General features: G+C 37.7%; 1 protein-coding gene and 1 non-coding gene across 2 annotated transcripts in view; one reads left to right on the top strand and one right to left on the bottom strand.

Moving 5' to 3' along the window:
* The first annotated feature begins 534 nt into the window (after window positions 1-534).
* LOC134818483 (metabotropic glutamate receptor 8-like) overlaps window positions 535-22990 on the top strand; it is a 33867-nt gene continuing 11411 nt past the window's right edge. The window contains exons 1-11 of the mRNA XM_063828070.1: window positions 535-689; window positions 942-1060; window positions 1230-1357; window positions 1507-1651; window positions 17064-17212; window positions 17384-17900; window positions 18380-18465; window positions 19261-19334; window positions 20529-20635; window positions 21137-21279; window positions 22548-22595. Coding sequence (XP_063684140.1) covers window positions 594-689; window positions 942-1060; window positions 1230-1357; window positions 1507-1651; window positions 17064-17212; window positions 17384-17900; window positions 18380-18465; window positions 19261-19334; window positions 20529-20635; window positions 21137-21279; window positions 22548-22595 — 1612 coding nt within the window. The 5' untranslated portion in view covers window positions 535-593. The remainder of the gene's footprint in view (window positions 690-941; window positions 1061-1229; window positions 1358-1506; window positions 1652-17063; window positions 17213-17383; window positions 17901-18379; window positions 18466-19260; window positions 19335-20528; window positions 20636-21136; window positions 21280-22547; window positions 22596-22990) is intronic.
* Window positions 12313-12386, bottom strand: Trnai-aau (transfer RNA isoleucine (anticodon AAU)). The gene has a single exon. It is a non-coding gene; the product is annotated as a tRNA-Ile (tRNA).

Genomic DNA, 22990 nt, shown 5'->3' with positions numbered 1-22990 from the left:
TCCAACAAGACTAAGAGATCTGTAATCTCACGCACATATTAACCTTTAGTATTCTAAAAGACACTAACTCAGTCGGTATAATCAATTTGAATACCCATCTCCGACAGTATAAGTGCAGACTGCAGGCTAGTAGGGGTTATTGTACAGCTTGTAGTAGGGGTTTAACCTTGGTACTAACAGTATATAACTGCACAACAAATTTGTTATTTGGTAAACAATCTTACTGCAGAATTCCCGCTATGTCTTTAACTGCAAACTCCCACTAGCGTTGTCAAGGCATGGTGTATTTGTACTTGTAGTGCTAATTTACCAACTACACGTTCTTCTTATACCTTGTTTCTTCCTCATTCTACCTCATTCCTCACTATCTTCTCTAATATTCTATAACTATTCTCCAGACTCCAGAACACCGAACTTGTGGTACAAGTTGTTAAATTCCTGGCTAATGCCACAATATAATCGCATGTTCTTATAACCTTATGCTCTAATAGACACAGGCACTAACATTAACAATCTAACTCCAGAACTCCCCTTAGCGTTTTCGGTTCTCGATACTGGCTGTGTACTTGTAGTACTTTTAATTTGACAACAACATGTATTCACACCTCGTTTCATTCTTCGTTATCTGCCTGGTTCTGGGAATGGGGTTCACTGATGGTAACCATGGTAACGATAATCAACGCATTGAGGTGAATTTTTGCGTAAAGTACCAACCAACCTTCACTTTTGTGTTTTGTGCCAATAGCTTGTTGTTTAAAGTATATCGTTATGTAGTATGTTTAGTGTTGAAGTCACAAAAAAGAACTGCACTGAAATATTTGACGCTAAACCTTGTAACCAATATGAAACTTTAAATCTGGATTTGGAGCAAGAAAAGGCAAATATGATGCATCAATTGTCTGTTAATGTATCAAAAGTAAAAACAACAATATTTTTGTCAGAGAGTGTTAGTTGGAGTGTTTGACGTCAGTCGACACGACTGTACTACTTCTAGAACATTCGGGACCTTGTTTCAGTCTCACTTTAGAAGTTATGTAGACGAGCTCAACATCAACTACTCGTAAGATGTTGACATTTTCTTTCTGCTGTTAGATTCAGTTTATTTCTGAAATCATAATTGATATCGCATTTAAACAAGAAATCTATTTTAGAAGAACTACTTTAAATGATTCTAAAAACATCTACTCGTGTCTGTCTCTAAGGGTTAATTCTGTTTCACCTCCTCCCAGAAAATCAGGATCACCGGTACGGATAAGAGCAGAAGTAGTAGACTCTTGTAGCAGCACAGTGACTGGGTCCAGGGGGGTTATGAAGAAGATATTCAGTCCTGTCAGCAACTGTTCTACTCTACCTTACGGTTTATAACTCGTTCAGATTTAAGAGTTTATGTAGGCAGTACTTTTCATATTTCTATTTTAAGAGCTCTGAAGTTTAACTCAAATACCCGATTAAGATTTTGTAAAACAGCTTCATACACTCCTCCACAATCACATAACCCACTCTCAGGTTTTATAGGACCAGGAGCCAACAACCAGATGAGATCAGTACTAGACATGACATCAGCGTTCAACATTACTCACACTAGCTACGGTATCATGGAGTCTGATATCCTACATCCTACTGACTCCTGGAGATATCCCTTCTTTAAAAAGTTAGTTAACATTGCTAGTTTTTATTAGTAATGTATTGATTCAAATCACTTTAATTTCGACCTGCAGCTCTGATTCTGATGCGGAGCGTTTCCTGAGGTCATTAGTTTTCATTTGTTCTTACCCTCAGTGTTCATCAGTTAGTAATACATAATATTTAACATTTTTTCGTCCAAATCTGAGCCTTTTCCCAAATCGTTTGAGCTCGCAAAATTGCTTTCTTTGAGTGCTTGACCACCTTTTTCTGGAATTTCTAGCTGCCGATCGTTATACATATTTTGAAACGACTCTTTTGCCATAAGGGTATGAGATGCCGCCTTTTTAATGTGTTCTGCTGCCACTATGACATGTCCTCCAAGCAGCCACAAGTCATTCGAAAACATTGTAATTGTGAATATTGAGATGAGGACAGTTGCCATAGAGACCATTATGCATAACCTGTTTGATTCCTCTAAAATTCAATGAGGAGATGAAAAGTGGATTTGAAATTCACAATTTCGTCATCAGTAGAATTCCCAACAAACAATAATAAACAAAAACAATAATATTTATGGCGACAGTGACAGAGATACAATATTCTAATCTGATTTAAACTCTGCTTACAGTAACCTACGTGTCCCTCCTACGTGTCCCTCCTACGTGTCCCTCCTACGTGTCCCTCCTACGTGTCCCTTAATGATATGTAACCTGAACTTCCTTACTCCTCCATCGCTTGGCTGGCATGATGGCTGCCCAAAAGTTCATGATGGCTCTCCTCTTATAACATAAACTTCAGGTGTATTGCCATGTGGATTCAGTAATCTCGTTTGTCCACTGCACTCAGAGTCAGAAATTCTAAATAGGAGTTGTAGTACTATTTGCGTAAATGTGACAACCTTTCATTTTTGTGACACACACTAACGAATATAAAAACAACTAATAAACCAGAATATTAAACAAAAATACAGAAAAACAGTGATATTCATTTCGATAAATTAATTCTAAAATCTAAATAAACTGCAATCTTTAGTCATTACTCCTGCAGTCCTTGATCGAGGTTTCAGCGGCTGACTCTGAAACTACCGCTAATATATTTGCTTTTTGTTAAAAATAAACGTGTGTCCTTGCAAAATTTGTGTCCATGAATCATAATAGTTTTTGCTGTCAAATTTCTATAGTACTGTGTCCTTGAGTGTCCTTGAGCTCCCGCTTACAGACCACCGTGATTATGAAGATATCATTTTATCAACATATCACGCAAGTGGAAGTGTTCATCTTGACATGTCTCTGGTTGTTCACTCTGTTGTTATTCCGGCCCCGATCATTTCTTCGTCTGTTTTTACCAGTTTGACTTGGCTGACTCCGAACATTCTGGTTCAGCTGCTTAGTCGAACTGCTCGACTGCCCAAAATGCCCAGAATGGTTAGGTTGACTACGAGTAGGCTGACTTCTATTTCCTCGGTGGTTGTTATTCCGACCTCCAATAGCGTGCTGTTGATCTTTGCTGAATAACTGAAGTATGTAGCTTTGTACATCCCTAACATTTCTAGCAACCTTTCCGCATCCTTTTATAGTACGTTTACCATAACCAACCATATTTTTTAGGCACACCTTTGATTCCCTTGCATGGTGTAGGATCTCCTTGATGTTACTATATAAGGATGGAGCGTGCTTAATGAAACTCCAGACCATGTAATCTTTCATAATCGCTAGGCTTCGTGCCGCGGCCTGAGCTACACACTTTGTTAACAGTATTCCGTGATAGATTCCTAACACGCCATTTTTCGCTGTTAGACATGCTTCTTTTATGACAATAAAAATGTTGATTGGTAAAAGATACACAACACACTTGGTGGTATTGCACACAAGACGGATTTTTGCCATATAAACTGAAACTCTTCCATCGTGATTGGCAACCATTGCTAAGAATCTACAATTTTTTATAAGATTATTCACAAAGTTAAGTAAATGGTGTTGTGAACACAAGGTTAGCGACACGCTTATTAAAAATAAGACCAAACGAAGAAGTCTAGGAAAGCAGAAGACTGCGAGAGAAATTGTTACACAGAAACGAAGTGTTTGCTTCTCAAACTCTACTGTAGTATTTTCTAACCTACGTGTCCCACCGTGATAGGGAACGCGCATCATCACAATGCTGGCAAGCATTACCGTCGCCCTTATATTCACAATACTATTTACCCCCTATACTATTATATCCCCTTTATTGATTTCCAGGCATTAAGACTCATCGAAAGTAGATCAGCAGGTACATTTAAGTTCAAAACATTCTAATTCAATGTTAAAGATGACAGGAATAAGAAATAGTTATATGGAGGTTTTTAAGAAATTTGCGCAAAATACGCGCCAGCATGTTATACGAAATTAGGTAAAAAACCCAAAATCGCCATATTCAGGTGCCTTAAAAACCATGTTAAAATTGAGTTAGAGATCTGAAACTTTGCAGGGCGTCTAGACCTTGTCCAAATCGACTGTAAAAAAAATCTCATGTTTCAGGAGTATCGTGAAGTGGGTTTTCTGGAACCCCTGTTTTACAACAGATTGTCGTGAAGATATATATATATTATATAATATAGACGCTTTTTGCAGTCAATTGTAGCCTACATTTAAGTGTCCGTAGATTCGAAAGTATAAACGATACAGTCATCTCGAACCACAGGTTTTAAAGATAATCGTTTAAGCTTTAGTTTACATTGTATTGAAAAATAATTTAACGTCATCATCATCACTTGATGACGTCATCAAATTAAGTGTTTTAAAAACTTGATTTTTGACAAAGTAACAACTTTTCAAATCGATTTTACGCTATTAAGGAGTAATTTTATTCAAAATCTGAGGACATTTTTACCTTAGATAATTGTTCAAGCATTCCGAAAATCTACCGGAATAGTTTCCTACCTTGCTCCTTCATAAAGATATTTGCTATTGAAGTTAGTGCTTTTTTGAAGAATAATTTTATAAAAACACAAAAGTTGTGAATTAGTATTCTCTGGTGTTGGGTCATCCCTTGGGTTGTGGAGCTCAATTTTGCTTCTTAAAGGTGTAAATTGTGTTATAGGCTAGTTTTAAAGTTAAAAATCGAAAAGTTGCACACGTGGGGACACGCCCAAATTTATTTAAAATAGCTAAAATCACTAAAAATTTTGATTTTCACGATTTTTATCAACTTTGGAGTCCCGTTGTGATCCAAGTTCTTTTTGAAATCTTCTGAAACTTTGCATGCTTATCAAACTATATATTAAATACCACTATGCAAAAATTTACGGTGATTCAATATTGTATGCGCACGCAACGTCCGCTCAAAGTTTGCACGTGCGAAAGGTGAGAATTTTGCTCATTCGTGATTTCGAATATATTCTGCTTTCCACGATATTTAAATGGCATTATATATGAATTTAATGCCAACTTGAATGAGTAAAAAGTGCCATATTCAGTCGGTTATCGACAGATATACCTAACTAAACACAAGGAAACGTTTTCAAAGGCAGAATTTCGAAATCGTCGGAATTACCTCCTTGTTAATGAAGTTTCGATTGTGTAAATTATCCTGACATTATAATCAAAAAGAGATGATATTTGACCAAAACCCATAATCATGGGTAGAGTGTACCGCTGCCAGTGTCTCTCTTTTCCAAACAAAAGGAAATGATATTAATTTGAGGAACCGTCCGCTAATGCAAATTGATACCGAGAATGAAATCGGTCGCTCGCTTTTCCCATTTAATAAGCTTTATTACAATTCGTAAGCCGTGAATGAATGGGAAAAGCGAGCGACCGATTTCATTCTCGGTATCAATTTGCATTAGCGGACGGTTCCTCAAATTAATATCATTTCCTTTTGTTTGGAAAAGAGAGACACTGGCAGCGGTACACTCTACCCATGATTATGGGTTTTGGTCAAATTTGATACATGTTTCGTATCCAAATATCACGCGCGAAAAGTGGCATGCAACGTATGTCAACGCATCATCGATTGGCTGTCCGCGATCTTGTGATTGGCTCCCTTCTCATGGCATCAACTACATATGTATTATGTCTCCATGTATTTATTCCTCATTTGTCCAAATCATTAAGAGTCAGAAGTTTTAGTTGTGGAACACAACAAGAAAATTGAGAATAATCTTGTGCGAGGGTAGGGACCCAGATGTCGTTTCTAACCCAAATAAAATTTAAGGAGGCTTCTCATCGGTAGCCGCACCACCTTACTCGGTTTCTGAACTGGAATTCTATGGGCTTCCAGACGGCCAGACCGAGTATTACCACCCCATCCTTCTAGAGTTCATCACAAGTAGCACCCACCTTGAAGATCTTTGACACCCAGACACACCCCATTGGCGAACAAACTTTGGATATAATCTTACATGCTCCCGAAGGAATCCCTGGTTTATGGTCTTTCTCATCGTCACCAGCACTTTCACTAGAGTCACCAGCCCTTTCACTGGAGTCATCAGCCCAATCACTGAAGTATACAGAAGTATAGTTGTGGAACACAACAAGAAAATTGAGAATAATCTTGTGCGAGGGTAGGGACCCAGATGTCGTTTCTAACCCAAATAAACTTTAAGGAGGCTTCTCATCAGTAGCCGCACCTCCTTACTCGGTTTCTGAACTGGAATTCTATGGGCTTCCAGACGGCCAGACCGAGTATTACCACCCCATCCTTCTAGAGTTCATCACAAGTAGCACCCACCTTGAAGATCTTTGACACCCAGACACACCCCATTGGCGAACAAACTTTGGATATAATCTTACATGCTCCCGAAGGAATCCCTGGTTTATGGTCTTTCTCATCGTCACCAGCACTTTCACTAGAGTCACCAGCCCTTTCACTGGAGTCATCAGCCCAATCACTGAAGTATACAGAAGTATAGTTGTGGAACACAACAAGAAAATTGAGAATAATCTTGTGCGAGGGTAGGGACCCAGATGTCGTTTCTAACCCAAATAAACTTTAAGGAGGCTTCTCATCAGTAGCCGCACCTCCTTACTCGGTTTCTGAACTGGAATTCTATGGGCTTCCAGACGGCCAGACCGAGTATTACCACCCCATCCTTCTAGAGTTCATCACAAGTAGCACCCACCTTGAAGATCTTTGACACCCAGACACACCCCATTGGCGAACAAACTTTGGATATAATCTTACATGCTCCCGAAGGAATCCCTGGTTTATGGTCTTTCTCATCGTCACCAGCACTTTCACTAGAGTCACCAGCCCTTTCACTGGAGTCATCAGCCCAATCACTGAAGTATACAGAAGTATAGTTGTGGAACACAACAAGAAAATTGAGAATAATCTTGTGCGAGGGTAGGGACCCAGATGTCGTTTCTAACCCAAATAAACTTTAAGGAGGCTTCTCATCAGTAGCCGCACCTCCTTACTCGGTTTCTGAACTGGAATTCTATGGGCTTCCAGACGGCCAGACCGAGTATTACCGAGGAGTTGCAATACAATGGGGGAAAAATTACAAATGTTTCATAAACTGCTCGCTTTTTGTTAAAAATAAACGTGTGTCCTTGCAAAATTTGTGTCCATAATAGTTTTTGCTGTCAAATTTCTATAGTACTGTGTCCTTGAGTGTCCTTGAGCTCCTGCTTACAGACTACCATAATTATGAAGATATCATTTTATCAACATATCACGCAAGTGGAAGCGTTCGTCTTGTTACGTCTCTGGTTGTTCATTCTGTTGTTATTCCGGCCCCGATCATTTCTTCGTCTGTTTTGACCAATTTGACTTGGCTGATTGGTTTGACTCCGAACATGCTGGTTCAGCTGCCTAGCCGAACTGCTCGACTGCCCAAAATGCCCAGAATGGTTTGGCCGACTTCTATTTCCTTCTATTTCATTTCCTGTCTTCCGTGATTTATTGCTAGCAAGCCATGCATAGCTGATAGAAATGTTTCTTTGATGACTACGAGGACGATAAATGGTACGTACACAACACGTTTAGTGGTGTCGCACACAATGCGGCCTTTTTCCGTAATCACTCCTCGTATAGTAACCATTGCTAAGTAACTGTGATGCGTTAAAAATGATTGGGCGACAGATGTCGTGTTATACCGTTAAAAGTTGTAATCATATTGCACAATATTCACAAAATGTTTTTTCAGTACAGTTATAACGCAACAATGATCCAGCACAATTATTTATGCTCTTGTGACTTGTCGTATCAATCAATGCACTATTTAGTATTTACTAATTATCTGAATGGTAAAAGATACACTACACACTATTATATATTGCACACAAAGCGAATTTTCGCATTAAATCCATGATTCAAAAAATAAAGCAAATGGCATTCTTAATACAAGAAGAAGTCATAGGAAAGCAAAAAGACTGCGAGAGCAATTTTTACACAGAAACGAAGTGTTTACTTCTCAAACCCTACGATGATCTATTGTAGTATTTTCTAACCTATGTGTACCACCGTGATACTGATAGGAAACGCGCATATCATCGCTTGGCTGATAAGATCGCTGCCTGCAAGCTCATGATATACTTATTCATCATATGTCAAAATCATTAACTTTGAGAGGCAAAGGGTTTTAAAAGAAGTTTCAATACAATGGGCGTAAAAATAACCAATTGCTATTAAACAATAAACATCCGATAAATATGTATTAACATAAAATGTAAATATCCAATATTTCAAGCTATCATATTCCGATTCCTATTTCTGAGGTGCCATGTAGACCATTGTGCAGCTACGGTATCATGGAGTCTGATATCCTACATCCTACTAACTCCTGGAGATATCCCTTCTTTAAAAAGTTAGTTAACATTGCTAGTTTTTCTTGATAATGTATTGATTCAAATCACTTTAATTTCGACCTGCAGCTGATTCTGATGCGGAGCGTTTCCTGAGGTCATTAGTTATCGTTTGTTCTTACCCTCAGTGTTCATCAGTTAGTAATAAATAATAATTAACATTTTTCGCGTCCAAATCTGAGCCTTTTCCCAAATGATTTGAGCTCGCGAAATTGCTTTCTTTGAGTGCTTTACCACCTTTCTCGCCTGCTTTACAGCTTTTCTGGAATTTCGCGCTGCTGATCTTACATGTTTCTTCATCTTCGGGCTATCGTTATACATATTTTGGAACGAATCTTTTGCTATAAGTGTATGAGATGCTGCCTTCTTGGTGTGGTCTGCAGCCGATATGACATGCCCTCCTAGCAGCCACAATTCATTTGAATTTAACATTATAAAAACGATTATTGCTATCATGACAGTTGCGGCAGAAACCATCACTTATAATCTGACTCTCTCCTGTAAGACACTTTGATTGACAAATAAATCGAGAATGAGTGGATTTATAATTAAATACCAAGAAATTTTAGGGATCGAAATCAATAAATTAACTGAAAAACATTGCAACATATCAAGCGAGCACTAAGTTTAAAACAATTTATTTTGGAATAGTAACGGTCACACAACTATCAAAAATATTCTCACAGCTCAGCAAGAGTTGAGCACTATACTTCCGTAACCAACGTGTCCCTTTATGTCGATACATACGTGTCTCTTCTTGATAGGTTATCTGAACTTCGTCATAGCTTTACTCCATGCAACATCGCCGCTCATAACCGCAGTTTCCTCATAACTGAAACTTAAGATATTTCGCCATGCGGTTTTCGTAAGATCGTTTGTCCATTGCGTTCAGAGTCAGAAGTTTTGGACAAGGAGTTGTGATACAATGTGTGCAAATGTGACAAACTTTTACATAAATAGTCAAAAAGGTAATTCGAACGTCATTTTTCATTTGAAAGTTACAAAATCGAGTTAATCGATAAAGCGTATAGTAGAGACACAGTAATCAATTTCCTCGCGTTAACTATGTGGTTTCACTGATATCTCTTGACTCCTTGTAGGTTGAGATGAGATCTGCTTTCCACCTTGTCATATCTGTTGAAATTAATTAATATCAGATGCTTATGTCGTGAGTTTCTTTTTGTTGGTATCTTTCGTGTCCATCAGATAGTAGATCACATCTGACACTTTATTCAAGATCTGTAACTTTCCTCAAATAATTTTAGCACGTGAAATTGCCTCTTTTGAATGCACTGCAGCTACCTTTACCACATGTTTTGCAAGTTCTCCAGAGTTCTGTAGGGCTGAATTTACCGCTTGCTTGGTATGTTCTGCAACCGATATGACATGCCCTCCAAACAGCCACAAGTCATTTGACACCACTAGAAATGCGATAATTCCCACCATAACATTTGCAGCAGAGACCATCACCTAATCTGACTTAAAATTTCGATAGATCAAAATTTACAAATTTTTATGATCGAACTTGCAAATGAAACAGCTGTACTAAAGTCTAAAGTCTAAAGGTATTTAACTTTTAATGTTGAAATCAATGGAAATTCGTTAATCCAAATGGATTATATGCTTCAAGGCGTCCAATTGCTAACTGAAACTGATCAACTGAGCAGTATAGCAATTTTAGCGAGCAAAATTAAAATGACTGAACTGAGAACGATAACATAACAAAAGATCATAATAAGACCCTATAAGAGTATCAAGATTTGAACTAAGCTTACGTGTCCCATGATGAGTAATTACCACATTTCTCTATAATCGTTTGGCTGGCAGGTCACGATCTCATGATGGCTCAGCATTGAATCACTTCTCATAACAGCAACTTCAGATATTTTACCATGTACTTTTTGTAATCTCATTCGTACATTGCATTCAGATTCAGAAGTTACCTGCAATAGGAGATAGTAGGGAGAATATTCAACTTCACTTTTTACTTACTTTTTACTACTAATGCTGTGTTGTCCGACCAGTATTTTACTTTCAGCCGCAACTGATAATCATCTAAATATACACTTTATTGAAGTATTAAGTATTTAAAAGTTATTTACTTGATAATTTGGGTTGGTATCCACTGTTAATACGCGGAATCTACCGTGGTATTTCATGTGATCTCAAGTTTATCGTCACATTTCAATACTCTAAGCGACACCATGGTTATCTGATCACCATGGTTATCTGATCCCTGGATCCCAGTTTTAACTTTATTCGTTCACACGACTGAACTTTAATCGATCACGTGACCGTGAATTCCAGTCATGGTACTTGCTGGTATTCAGATCTGGTGATTCGATCCTCGATATCTTAAGTAACTGGAACATATTTTAAGGGTACAAAAACCAACAACTTGCATCAGTTCTTCATTACACTTTATCCTTTTATCGTCATCAGTTGTCAGTTAATACATATTATTTCGTCAACGTATCAGAATCCACAATGTTCCGATCTAAATCAAGCTACAGAGTCAGTTCACCACCTCGTTCTACCAACTCTTTGTACGATCCCTTCAAACCGACAGAGAATACCATGATGTCACTTAGCAACCACGTGATGTCACCTAGCAACCACGTGATGTCATCTAGCAACCACGTGTTGTCACCTAGCAACCACATGATGTCATCTAGCAACAACGTGTTGTCACCAAGAAACCAGGCGATGTTACAGGGGAAACGTATGAAGTCTGCTGATCCCTGCTCCTACAATACCTCCTGGTTCCCTTCATCACCCAGCCCTGCTATCAACATTGAAATAAGTCAGATAGAACACACCTACAGAACAACTCACGCCTTCCCACCCGCAAATAGCTTCAATCCCTTGATGCTGACGAAATGTACAAAATATGATCAATGTGCAAACTCGAACACCCAGAACACGGTTCAAGATATGGACAGTACTTTTAAGGGATTTAATCTCGGACTGTCGAATGAAACGGGCCGGCACATTTCCAGCTACAACTACAAGGATATGGAACCAAAGAAAGAGAAGACAGACCTTCTGTACTCCTGCCCCCCAGACGATGGGATCAAGAAACCTAGAGTAGTGATACACTACATGCCTCACCGTACCTTTGAGACCCCCATCCTCTGTACTTGTGTACCTTCTCTTATCAATGCTGAGAAGGATACAACGGGAGCAGCCCACCTTACACGCTCGAAAACCTTGCTTAGAACCTCAACACCATCTAAAACTAAGACCAAACGAAAGTTACCGAAAACCTCCACCCCTGGAAAAACTCATCGGATACCATCGCACGCATTAACAACAGCATCTAGCAAAACTGACATCCGTCGAATCAACAAGAAGATGACAGCACACAGCATTACAGACCTTTCCTCCTTCAGATCCACCCAAGCCAACTTCCTGGAGTCACTCAGGAACGCTCACGAGATGTCAGATGCTTTGGACGCTCACGGTAAGGACAAGAATAAGAGCTCCCTTAAGAAGAAGATTCTGAAACCTTATCATAAGTTGAGACAGAAGTTTTCCGTTAAATCAGAGAGTGTGGTGGGATCTGACCAGCCGTATTTTAGGAGTTCGAACTCTTTTGCTGATTTTGAGTTTGGGTATGTGTGATTGTTTTATTGAATTGTTGGTTATGTCCCATCTTTTATGTTTTTATTTACTCGATTTTGTAAGGTTACAAAATATTTCTTGTGATTCTGATGACTGACTTTTCTTTTGCACAGTTATTGTCGCTCATCATTAAATCTACCGGCTAAATTATGAGCGAATTCTAAATCGACTTCATTTGAACAATAAACCGGTGTTAAACAAATCGTACTGCTTCCTTCGTAGATTTGAAATGATTCAAGCATAGAAATTAATCGAGAAAATGAAACAAAATTCCTGGCCATGCAGGGGATCGAACCCTGGACATTCGCGTTATTAGCACGACGCTCTAACCAGCTGAGCTACACGGCCACATATGAGAACTGCATTATTTTGTATGATAAGAGAATTATTAAATTCAAGATGCATGACGCATTAATTAAACAAACGTTCAGTATTAAATAGGTGTAACCGTATATATTTCTAGGTACATAAATCAATTTCAACAATTTCGTTTCCTTTTGGAGATTAGTCAGTCTAGTCACGGTGGGACTCAAACCCTGGACATTAGCTACCCTTGTCAAATCTTATATTCTTGAAGTTTTAACATCCAGAAATATTTTACATAACATGCTGCTGATATTAGTAAACATATAATTGTAAACAGCATAACAGCTAGGTTCGTTTGATACTTTATTTCACTTAAAATGAAGGTAAATATTAGAAATGCCATTAGTTTTAGATTTTTGCCAATAAAAACATGTTCGTTAGGTCCATTGATGTCCGCCACCTTAGCTAAAATGAGTTGTTTATACATTTCTGCATAGATACTGATGAATGTTCGTGTTTACTATTCTTTGACCAGCTCCAAGGTCTACGGGACCTTTTTGGAGGAGAATTAGAACACGTCCTACGTCGACCCTCCACACTCCGTGAATGTAACTGCAGCACTGACAGTGCATCCTTAATCTTCTCTCTGTACCTCCTGTTAATGAAAGCGTACAGCAAAGGATTTCCAAACGAGCTGATAAAATAAAAGTTTATGTGAGCTTTATTGAACCAGAGAGGAATATTAGGGTCCTTAGTAAAAACTCTCCAGGCCTCCTCCAGCACTGTCGGTATCCAGCTGATGATAAAGAGGAAGGATATGGAGAGGATGGTTGTGATTGCTTTCTTGCTGGAGAGGTTATGGTTCTTTGTGTGTTTATGTGCCAGGAACCACAGTGCTAGGTTACAGGGTAGAATTAGGAGGGACGGGTATCCAGATCTGAACGTTGTGGATGATACCGATAATGTTCCCTAACGGGCTGCTCACTGTTATTTCACAGATTGTTTCTACTTCTTTGTTAATGTTAACCTTGACTCCTCCAAAGAAAGCGATGAAGCTGGGTATTGCAGCCTGGACCCAGATCACTATCGAAACTGCTCTCGCAGTGTTGGTTGTCAGATGATGTGCTCTGAGAGGTAGCATACAAACAAACACTTTCACTATGGATAAACACGAGATAAAAGCCATACCAGCCAGCACAGAAATAATATAAATACTCCCCTCAAAAGTACACACACTCTCCCCCAGTTTCCAGCCTCCCAACAGATGAGAACACAGACTTGGCAGAATCCTGGTGAAGAGGTACAGTAAATCAGAGATAGCTAGGTTCCTGATGATAGCAGTGGTGAAGCGGTCCACATCACCAGTGGGGATCAAGGAGCGGGAGGTGGTGAGAGTGAGGATGTTGCCTATAACCCCGGCTAAGAGACAGATTGAGCACCAGACAGCTAGGAGAACCCTGTCTGGAGTGGAGTATAGAGTGGAGTAAAGTTCTGTCATGGTACAGCTGTAATATTCAGAGAGTTAAGTTAGAGAAAACACGTGATAATATAAGTTGAAGAACGTTGAATAAAACGAAATTTTATTTTCTTGGCGATTGAAATACTGATAGAGATATGAACATATCTTTGTCTGTATCGTTGTGTATGTAATCAAAGTATCGATATACAGAAGAAGTACTGAAAAAATCATCATACTAATTCGAATGTATAAATTGATAATGCATCAAAACATAAATTCAAACCAACTTCAAGTCGTCAGATTACATAAATATTGAACACGTACGATACTTTTCATATTTATCATGTTCGCCGGCAGCAACAGAAGTAATGCAAATTTAATTGAGAAACTGCTACGCTGAAGCCACCTCGACTTTTTAAAATACTTTTTTTCATAGAGGGAAGCCAAACTCGAACTTTCTCTAGTCTTGCATGGGGACAAAACGTTTTCTAGGAACTTACAACTTCATGACTAGTTATCTAAAGTTATGCGTTGTCTATTTGTGCACCTATTAGTATTACCTTATTACAGCATAACGAAACAAATCAATTACTTTGCTTCGTTTGACAGCTTTCAGAGGAACTGAAGCCTTTTCTACGCACGTGTTTTCATTGAATACAAGTATTTGGCACTCTTCAAGTTAACAAAGGATCGCCACGAATAGTTTTCTCAAGAAGCTGTTAAAAAATAAAAAGTATTTTTCAAAAAATGTAATCAATAAAATTTTCGACCTAAAATTATTTACCCCAATAGAACTAAAATATAGAGATCTTGTAAATTCGGGGTTGCACATTAATGGACATTGCATGAATCAAGAAAATGAAATATTCTTTCAATTAAATATGTAGGTACTGCACCAGTTCCCAGACGTCTCAATAGTTACAGACTAAATAATCGTATGGGTTCAGGCTTGAGGAACTTCATGGTTGCCATAGTTACTGCACTATAAGTCTGTAAAACAGCGTAAGGAAGCAACAGATTCCCGGATACTAACCCCAACCGTATCAAACGAAACATATTTTGGGGAATTCACGGTTGTCTGTGAGATTACCTAGGCTACGTCTTTCCTAATTGCCGGACCGGGGCTAAGATCTGTTCCCTATTTTGGATAACAGCTATGGTGTCAACATATAGACTGCAATAAACAAAATGGGTTTCCATTGGATTTACAGTAGGAACCCATAGTGTACGGTTGGAGACGCGGCATAGTGATCCACTCGTGTGATCGCTGGCCTAATTCTCGACAGTGCACCAGTCTGAGGCCCAACCTCGTCACAAACTATTCTATGTTATGACATTATGTCAAAAGACTACATCGACATAATAAACAGCAAAACACAACTACAAATGCCTGACCTCAGAGCTAAAGTAGAAGGTGAGTCAATGCTAAAGGCCGAATAACTACATACTTAACTACATCGGTCTACCAACTGTGTCACACCGAAATAGACAAAAAGGACGCACCATGACAACTTTCAAACCACTAAATATCAGCCTATATAGGGCCCCACGGGAGCTATGCCATAATTTCAAGCGGATAAAGCACCAAACATTACAAAAACGATTATGGCAATACCTCACAAAACTAATAAAGGGCCAGATACTCAGATATATAAGTGTTTAGTAGGGAGCATCGCACGGCTCTCGACAGACGAAGTGAAACAAGGAAAATAACTGGTAAAAACGTAAAGAAATAATCGACGTTTCAGCACTGATCATTGGACTTTTACTTATATTACTAATCTTAGTGAACTATTACATTATAAACTACATTATTTTACGTATTATAACATGGTATTATCATGTTATCACCCGATCAGTTCATTAGACAATTAGATAGTTGAGCTGTAACTGGATCGTTAGCAAGTGAGAGCAAATTGTTTGGAAAACCAAGTACTTCGATTCGATTGGGCCGGTAACGGATATATTCAGAAGTTAGTACAACAATAAGTATAACAACAAACACAAAGCGCAACTTTCTGAAGTAGTTTTAATCAAAAAAACGTTCAAAATTGCTTAATGTAATCGACATGCTTTTAAAGGTCAGAAGGACAAACTTGCAGATTAATCGTCGTCATTTCAGAGCGTTATTGGAATGAAAACCTTCCTACGTCCACTGAAATATGATGGACGTAGGAATGTTCGTTACTTTTCTAGAGTTACATAGACTCCTAAGAAGAATTCTGACGTTGCGAAGTATTAATTAGGCTAGGGCTGCATCTTAGACACGTGATATATTACCGTGCGACATTACAGTTCTTGTGTGGCCATGAGAAAGGAAGTACAATTTTTAAATTTTCATAAATAGTTATAATTTTTAGATTTAAAAAATTTAATTCACCGGATTTTTAAATTTAAAAAATTGGAATGTTCTGTTCGATATAACCAATATTAGAATTTTAATTCTTATCTTTTAGGATACAAAAAAAAACTTCAACACATCAGTATACCTAATTCGTATAAAAACGGTCGTGTCACGGTGCTAATTAATTCATGGTGAAATTAAGTTAGCAACTACAAACATCTCTTGTCTATCTGACAAACAATTAAACCGACGTCCGACAGCCATGACGATTTGTCGAACAGTAAGAAGGCTATGTACTGCTAATTTTTGACACAATATCGAACAAAATATCAAAGTAATACCAACACATTCTAATTATATGTATACGTCAAATAATAAACATTGAATTACAGTAAAATTGAAATGGAATCAAAAGAATACATAAAATAAACGTTCCATGACGTTCGTTCCCCGTTCTTTCGAAATTTATTCTATAAATTATTTTATCTTGTAAACAAAGTTGACGTGCACGGCGACAAAATTTCAATGATCATTATAAGTAAAGACGGGAAGTTAGCTACAAGACAGCTAAGAAACACAAATGGCGTTATTTTATTTACGGTCTTCACTTTAATCTGCTTGTAAGTTCTAGTTTTTGTTGACCACTTGGAATATCACGTGCGCGTGTGTTGCACTTCAAGAATGTCACGGGGAAACTCAGAACTAACATATTGTAACCGAGTGTATAAATATTAAATGGTTACAATTTTGTGAAACAAAGATTTTAACAACCATCATTTCTTCTGACAACATCTAATTCTAAAGAGGATCTGTGAGCCGACCTACAGGCTACACCGACCAACTATTAACAGTATTTCCTTTTCCAATCTAACAGATAAAATTGTCTGATTAATTTACTAACCATACCCTATTTCAGTGTAAGAACGTCAGCTGAAGTGATGATAAAATACATTTGTAGATTAGTAAAAGAACTTTCCTGGCACTACGTATCAATATCTGTCACATTTCATGGTACCCACAATCTCAACCTTTGTGAGAAAAACGGAGTTGATATGAGCCTGTCTGGTGAGTTTAGAGGAATAAAACGTTCAGAATTACACAAAATGGCGATGATTATAATTATTGTTAAAAAGAATCTGTTGATCAATTTTCAAGAAGACTCTATTATAATTAATAGCAATGATTTTAAATTCATTCCATACATTGTGCTTGCGTCACAAAACTTGTTGTTTTCAGTATTTCTGAAAGGAGACATTGCCAAAGGAGTGAAGGAGCTGACGACTCCTTACAAGGAGCTACACGATACCAATCCTCCTTTAGTGACCATCATGCTGGGAGATATGCAGCTCAGTGACATAGAGCGATTTGCTCAGATTTTATCCCAGAAAACTGTTGTAAACCACCATATCTGGTTGATATCAGAGCAGTTCCTGTTGGCTTACATCGATTTATACGGTACATTTCCTCAATATATGAACCAGAAGTTCATATGCTACCACTCTCCGTCAAAACTACACTCAGGACATCACAAAACAGGCTGTACCGGCTGTACCCTCGCTCAAAACGTATCCCTTGCTCTCGACCTCAAGTTGTTCATCTCCCTAGGAGTGGACGAGATAGTGAATGTAGGTGGAAGTAGTGGCTCTCCTCAGGGACAGAGTGATAACGTGGAGCTGTTGTATTTGGATTCAGTGGACAGGACACTTGTTAAGCTGGTTTGGACTAAACAGAGTTTAGGCTCACTTTCAGAGACGTAAGTTATTCAACTTCGGTGACTGCCGTTATTCTATTTTATGATTTTTGTCTCAGCCCCGTAATTCTTCGCCAAAATCTAATTGGTTGCAACTTCCAAAGTCCGACTAAACTATAAAATTTTGTGTTGGCGTTAGAGAGAGCATTATAAGAGCTAAAAATGTTGTGTAGAAAGTAACCGTAACGAATTCAAATGACGATAATATTAAGTATGATCAATGATCAATTATCATTGCAGGTATTTAAGCTGAGTCCATAACAACTGAGAAGTACTAACTATAACTTGTTAATAAATAACTTCTTAAGTTAAATCGCAATCCCTCAGATTGAAATTTGGTCACTTTAGGTCATCCTACCCATCTAACTGTAGTGAGTATACACTATACAGCTGTGCGGAATCGCACTATTTGCAAAATATTACCGCACCTACATAATATGTTGCCTCTGGTCTCAAAAAGTCAATTAATAATGTCCTGGCAGAGAAGTAGAAGTAAACGAAACAGCACTACAATTAACAGGAATACGGGGTCTTGGTCCCTCTATCTGTAGTCCCGGCTGTAAACCAGGTCAGAGGATTAATTATCGTAATTAATTAGTGTAATTAGTGTAACAATAAGCGTTGTTTAATGATAGCTACACTTATAAGTTATAGTTATAAACCTATAAAATAATTTAATTTATATTAGGCAACAGTAGTCGACTTTGTACATGGTCTTGGAGGGAGGATCATAAGGCATTAGTTATTTTCAAAAATATTGCGATAGGATATTTTTGATCAATGCTCGAAAACTGATCATGAAATATATTTGTCTCGCTAGGCTGCAACCTTCCATTCTCTACCGGTAAATTGCGTTTTAACCCATGACTTGCAAATTTTGTTTGTTTACAATCTTTGTTGAATCTAGAACATCAAGGAAAATCGAAGAATTTGTGTAATATAAGAAGCGTTTAATAGGAAGCGTTCAATAGGAAACGTTTAGTAATATTTATAGTTATATTGAGCTTAAAAAGTCGCCTGTAGTCGCTTTTCGTAGGCGGTTATATTTATATAAAACGCAATTTTCCGGTAAATAATGGAAGGTTCCAGTCTACCGAGACAACCCATATAAGCATATAGCATTTTATCCGCTGGGGAATGACCAATACAATTCGGGTTTAGTAGCTTACTAGTACTAGTCGAGTAATGCTCATTTTGATAGAAAATGGCTGTTTTACAATCCTTGTAGATTCAATCAGAACACTAAGGAAAATCAAAGAACAGTACGAAATGCACTATCATGTTCAACTTCCTGCTATTTTTAAGCAATGTAAACAACAAACATGCAAGTAGCCAATATGCTAAAAAGTTTCGTCTCCTACAGGAGAGACATTTTTCAGAAGAGCAGGCGAACCTAAATCCTGCTTTCACTGCAACAACTGCTTCTTACTCAGGCAGGTACGTGTCATCCAATCTAACATCGGGGTAAGCACAGGGCTCCAATGCTCTATCTTATAGTGGTCACGATCTATCCAATAGTGATAATGACTACAGCCCCCTAAGAAGAAGAAGAAGAAGATCCAATCTAATAGGGATGTGTGGCGAAAGCTGTGAAATGTTCACAGCTTTGATAATGTAGGAATTAGGATGAATGTTTTTAAAAGTGGTGATGATGTTTATGTCATTATTCTTGATTTTATTTGATTTATAATTATATGGTAGGGACCACTATATAGAAACTTCAATCATGTCTCATTAGATTATAATACTAGACTAAGATAATAATAGGACAATAAGTTGAGATTGAGTTGAACACCAATAACCATGACCACTCAAGTACATTCAAAAAACATGTGAACCAGGATGCTTAAAACCACCTCTGCAAACAATGCTGAGGCAGTGGCGTAACGAAGGGGAGGGTACGCCAATAGGGCCGAGGGCGCTTGTTCGGCGGGGGAGGGGGGGGGGGGGTGGGCACTTTTTGCAACGTTACGCCACTGTGCAGAGGACAGTAATTTGCAAATCTCAATAGAAAACCTCATCTCTAAACAATAAGATAATTTCACAATTTCGTTTATTAAATCCGAATATTTTTGACACCACTGATCAGCTAATTGAACCACCTGCCCTGATTTGAAAATCAATACTCGTTTATATTGATTCTCTGGTACTTTTGGAGGTGACACGTCTGCAAAAGACTGGTATATCTATATATAGCTCCAGAGAATAATAATTTCAAATTTTAATTGTATATAACTATATAATGGACACCTGGAACACTTAATGTGATTACAATTCTAGAGAGCGAAAATATGAGAGGGTGTAAATTTAATGTTTCAAAATTATCACACCGCTGATTTGAACATCGAAAGAAGTCGAACGAGTCCAGTAGAGTGATTATAGTGAAGCACCAGTTACCATCTGCCCGCTTTAACACATAATGACTGCAACCAGGACTCCAGGAGCATTTTGTGAAAGTGAAACCACTGTCAACTAAGTACCATAATCAATAACGTAACCAAACCGTGAACTTGCAATAACTTGATCTAGTATTCGTAGCGAGCTGGTATATCCAGCGAAGCGTTATGTATGATTATTTGGAAAACTGTCAAAAGTACTAAAATTCTAAACGTTGACCTGTAATGTTTCCAGGTGTCTAATGGAAGTAGTGGCCACTGTACAGAGTGTGTCACTACACAGAAACCTAACGAGGATAATAGTAGGTGTGTAGATATCGAGCTGGAACCCCATTTATACAGGTGAGAGTTGTAGTACGTGCCACGTGGTATTTATATGTGATATTTTAAGGAGATTAGGGATCGAGCACATATAATTAGGTAAGACGTTTTTTGCAATTTACAAATGATTATTGTATAGAATTTAAACTAACGTAGATGTTTCCAACCCCCTCCTCCCCGGCCTGCAATCAATATGTGAACGATCCCTTGGTGACTATTAGTATTCCTCTCTGTGCAGTATGTGACCCACATTTAGAGGTTGTGGTTCAATATCATAAATATCTTGATCAATATACCCGAGTCCCGATATGGTGTGGTAGACTGTTCTATATTAAGCACTTGTGGTTATCCGGCTGGACAGTGAAATAAAAACTATTCGATGGTGGTTAATTAATTAACACCATGATCCTTAGGTATCTTCAACATGTTTCTATACAGATAGAAACATGTAATTTTATAGGTTATAATACATACATATAACCTATTTTTCTAGGTTAGAAAACCCAAATCTCAATATTACAGGACGATAACGGGACTGGTTCTAATCGTGTTTAGTCTAGGAGGAATACTGAGTGTGGTGCTAACATTAGCAGTCTTCCTCAAGAACAAAGCAACCCCTATAATCCGCGCTGCTAACAGGGAACTCTGCTATGTAATATTCGTGGGTAAGTGGTGTTTTTAACTGACGAGGTATAGCCTTCAGGTGGTGGATCCCAAAATCCAAATTACAATAGTCTTACAGGAGGAGAACCTGAATAAATTCGTCAAACGATAGCAAATACGTTGCAAAAGAAACAAGTTAAAAGCATAATGGGCGACATAGGAAATTGCATGATTGAACTGTGAATGACAAGATGAAGTTTGAACTGAATTTGTAGGTTTATACCCTACCAGGACGCGCGCCAAGAACAAATATTTCACCCGTTAAACTTAAAACTGAATAAATTACCATAATACGAAATAAGAAATGCGTGGCTGTGATCAGTGCTGTGTGCATTACGATCATTTTGTACAAATAGTGAAAATTCAAAAAGTTGAACTTCAGATAATAACTAAAATATTAAAAAATTGTATATTCAGATATTATTAATGATATTGATACTAACTTTCATTAGGTGAAATGAATAAAATAACATGGATATAAATGAAACAATGAATATAAATGAAGAAATGTAAGTGTATAAATCGTTAGGTTAAGATGCATACCTAGCGAGATGATCAGATTAGTTGCACTTATAATTTATGTAATATGTTCATTGTTCTATAGTAGCTCAAGTTCTGATACTTTTGGCAAAATAAGAAAATAAGAGATATACTCTTAGGTAAGAAAATAAGAAATATACTCTTACGTAAGTCGCCTTTGATCGCAATCTTATTATCAAGCCACATATTGAGTATCGACCCACATATTGACCTCAAATTAAAACATGTCATTAATTGTAAAACGCTTTAGCCCGGCCTAGCCAAATATGGTTTAACAATAGTTAATACTGTAGTGTTAGTAAACACTGCTATAATAGTGGTTATACTGGTCAATATAGCTGTACGTGCATGGCCAGATAGTCAACTTTACAAAAACAGAGAAACAGCTAAAAGTAAAAGTAAATAATAAATTTACGTCTATCAATTGATTGCTCACCCAGGTAGAGTTGTGTTTAGCCAGTCTATTGACTGCTGAAATGAAATAACCAATTTTCCTGATTGATTTAGAAAATAATTCCTTGAGGAATCTTCGAGATTAATCGAAGAAAATGCTAGAAACTCTTTATTTCGCGTTGTGGTCCATAACTACCCGTCGTGGTCAGTCGTCATGGCTTCAAATTGCTTATCATTCTTAATCCTGACCCCAGCCCGGACAATTTGGCAAATTTGGAGTAATTTATATCTAAACTACGCTGTAGTTAGCTTAATATCTAAATCAAACACTTTTCAGGACTCATGCTGAGCTTCATATCAGTTATCCTGATGGTCCTTCCTCCAGGTAAATACACTAACTTAACTATTGTTGATAAATTATACGTTCTTTATATTGGGTTTAACAAATTTCGCAGGCAACAAATTACTCAACTGGTTATTGTCATGTAAGTGAAGGAGCGCACTTTTTATAAGCGGATAATAACATTTCATTTACATGGTTATCGGCTGATCAAGGTCATTTTTATATTATTCGTATGATGGGTTGATATTTAACCAAAGTTGCCTAGACACCGTCGGGTGTAATCCAAACGATTATATCCTAAATTCACGGTGGCAAAATGCCATAATAAAATGTCATAAGCCAGTTTTACGATCTTAAAGTGAGTGCTAACAAGAGAGTTTGTTGTTGGCGAATGATCGACTTGGTCTGCAGATTAAACTTCAATTTACAGATGAATA

This window comes from Bolinopsis microptera, chromosome 7 (genome assembly GCF_026151205.1).
Source record: "Bolinopsis microptera isolate Bmic1 chromosome 7, MBARI_Bmic_1.0, whole genome shotgun sequence".
In the NCBI taxonomy this organism is placed as follows: Eukaryota; Metazoa; Ctenophora; class Tentaculata; order Lobata; family Bolinopsidae; genus Bolinopsis; species Bolinopsis microptera.
This window is presented reverse-complemented; position numbering and strand designations above follow the sequence as displayed.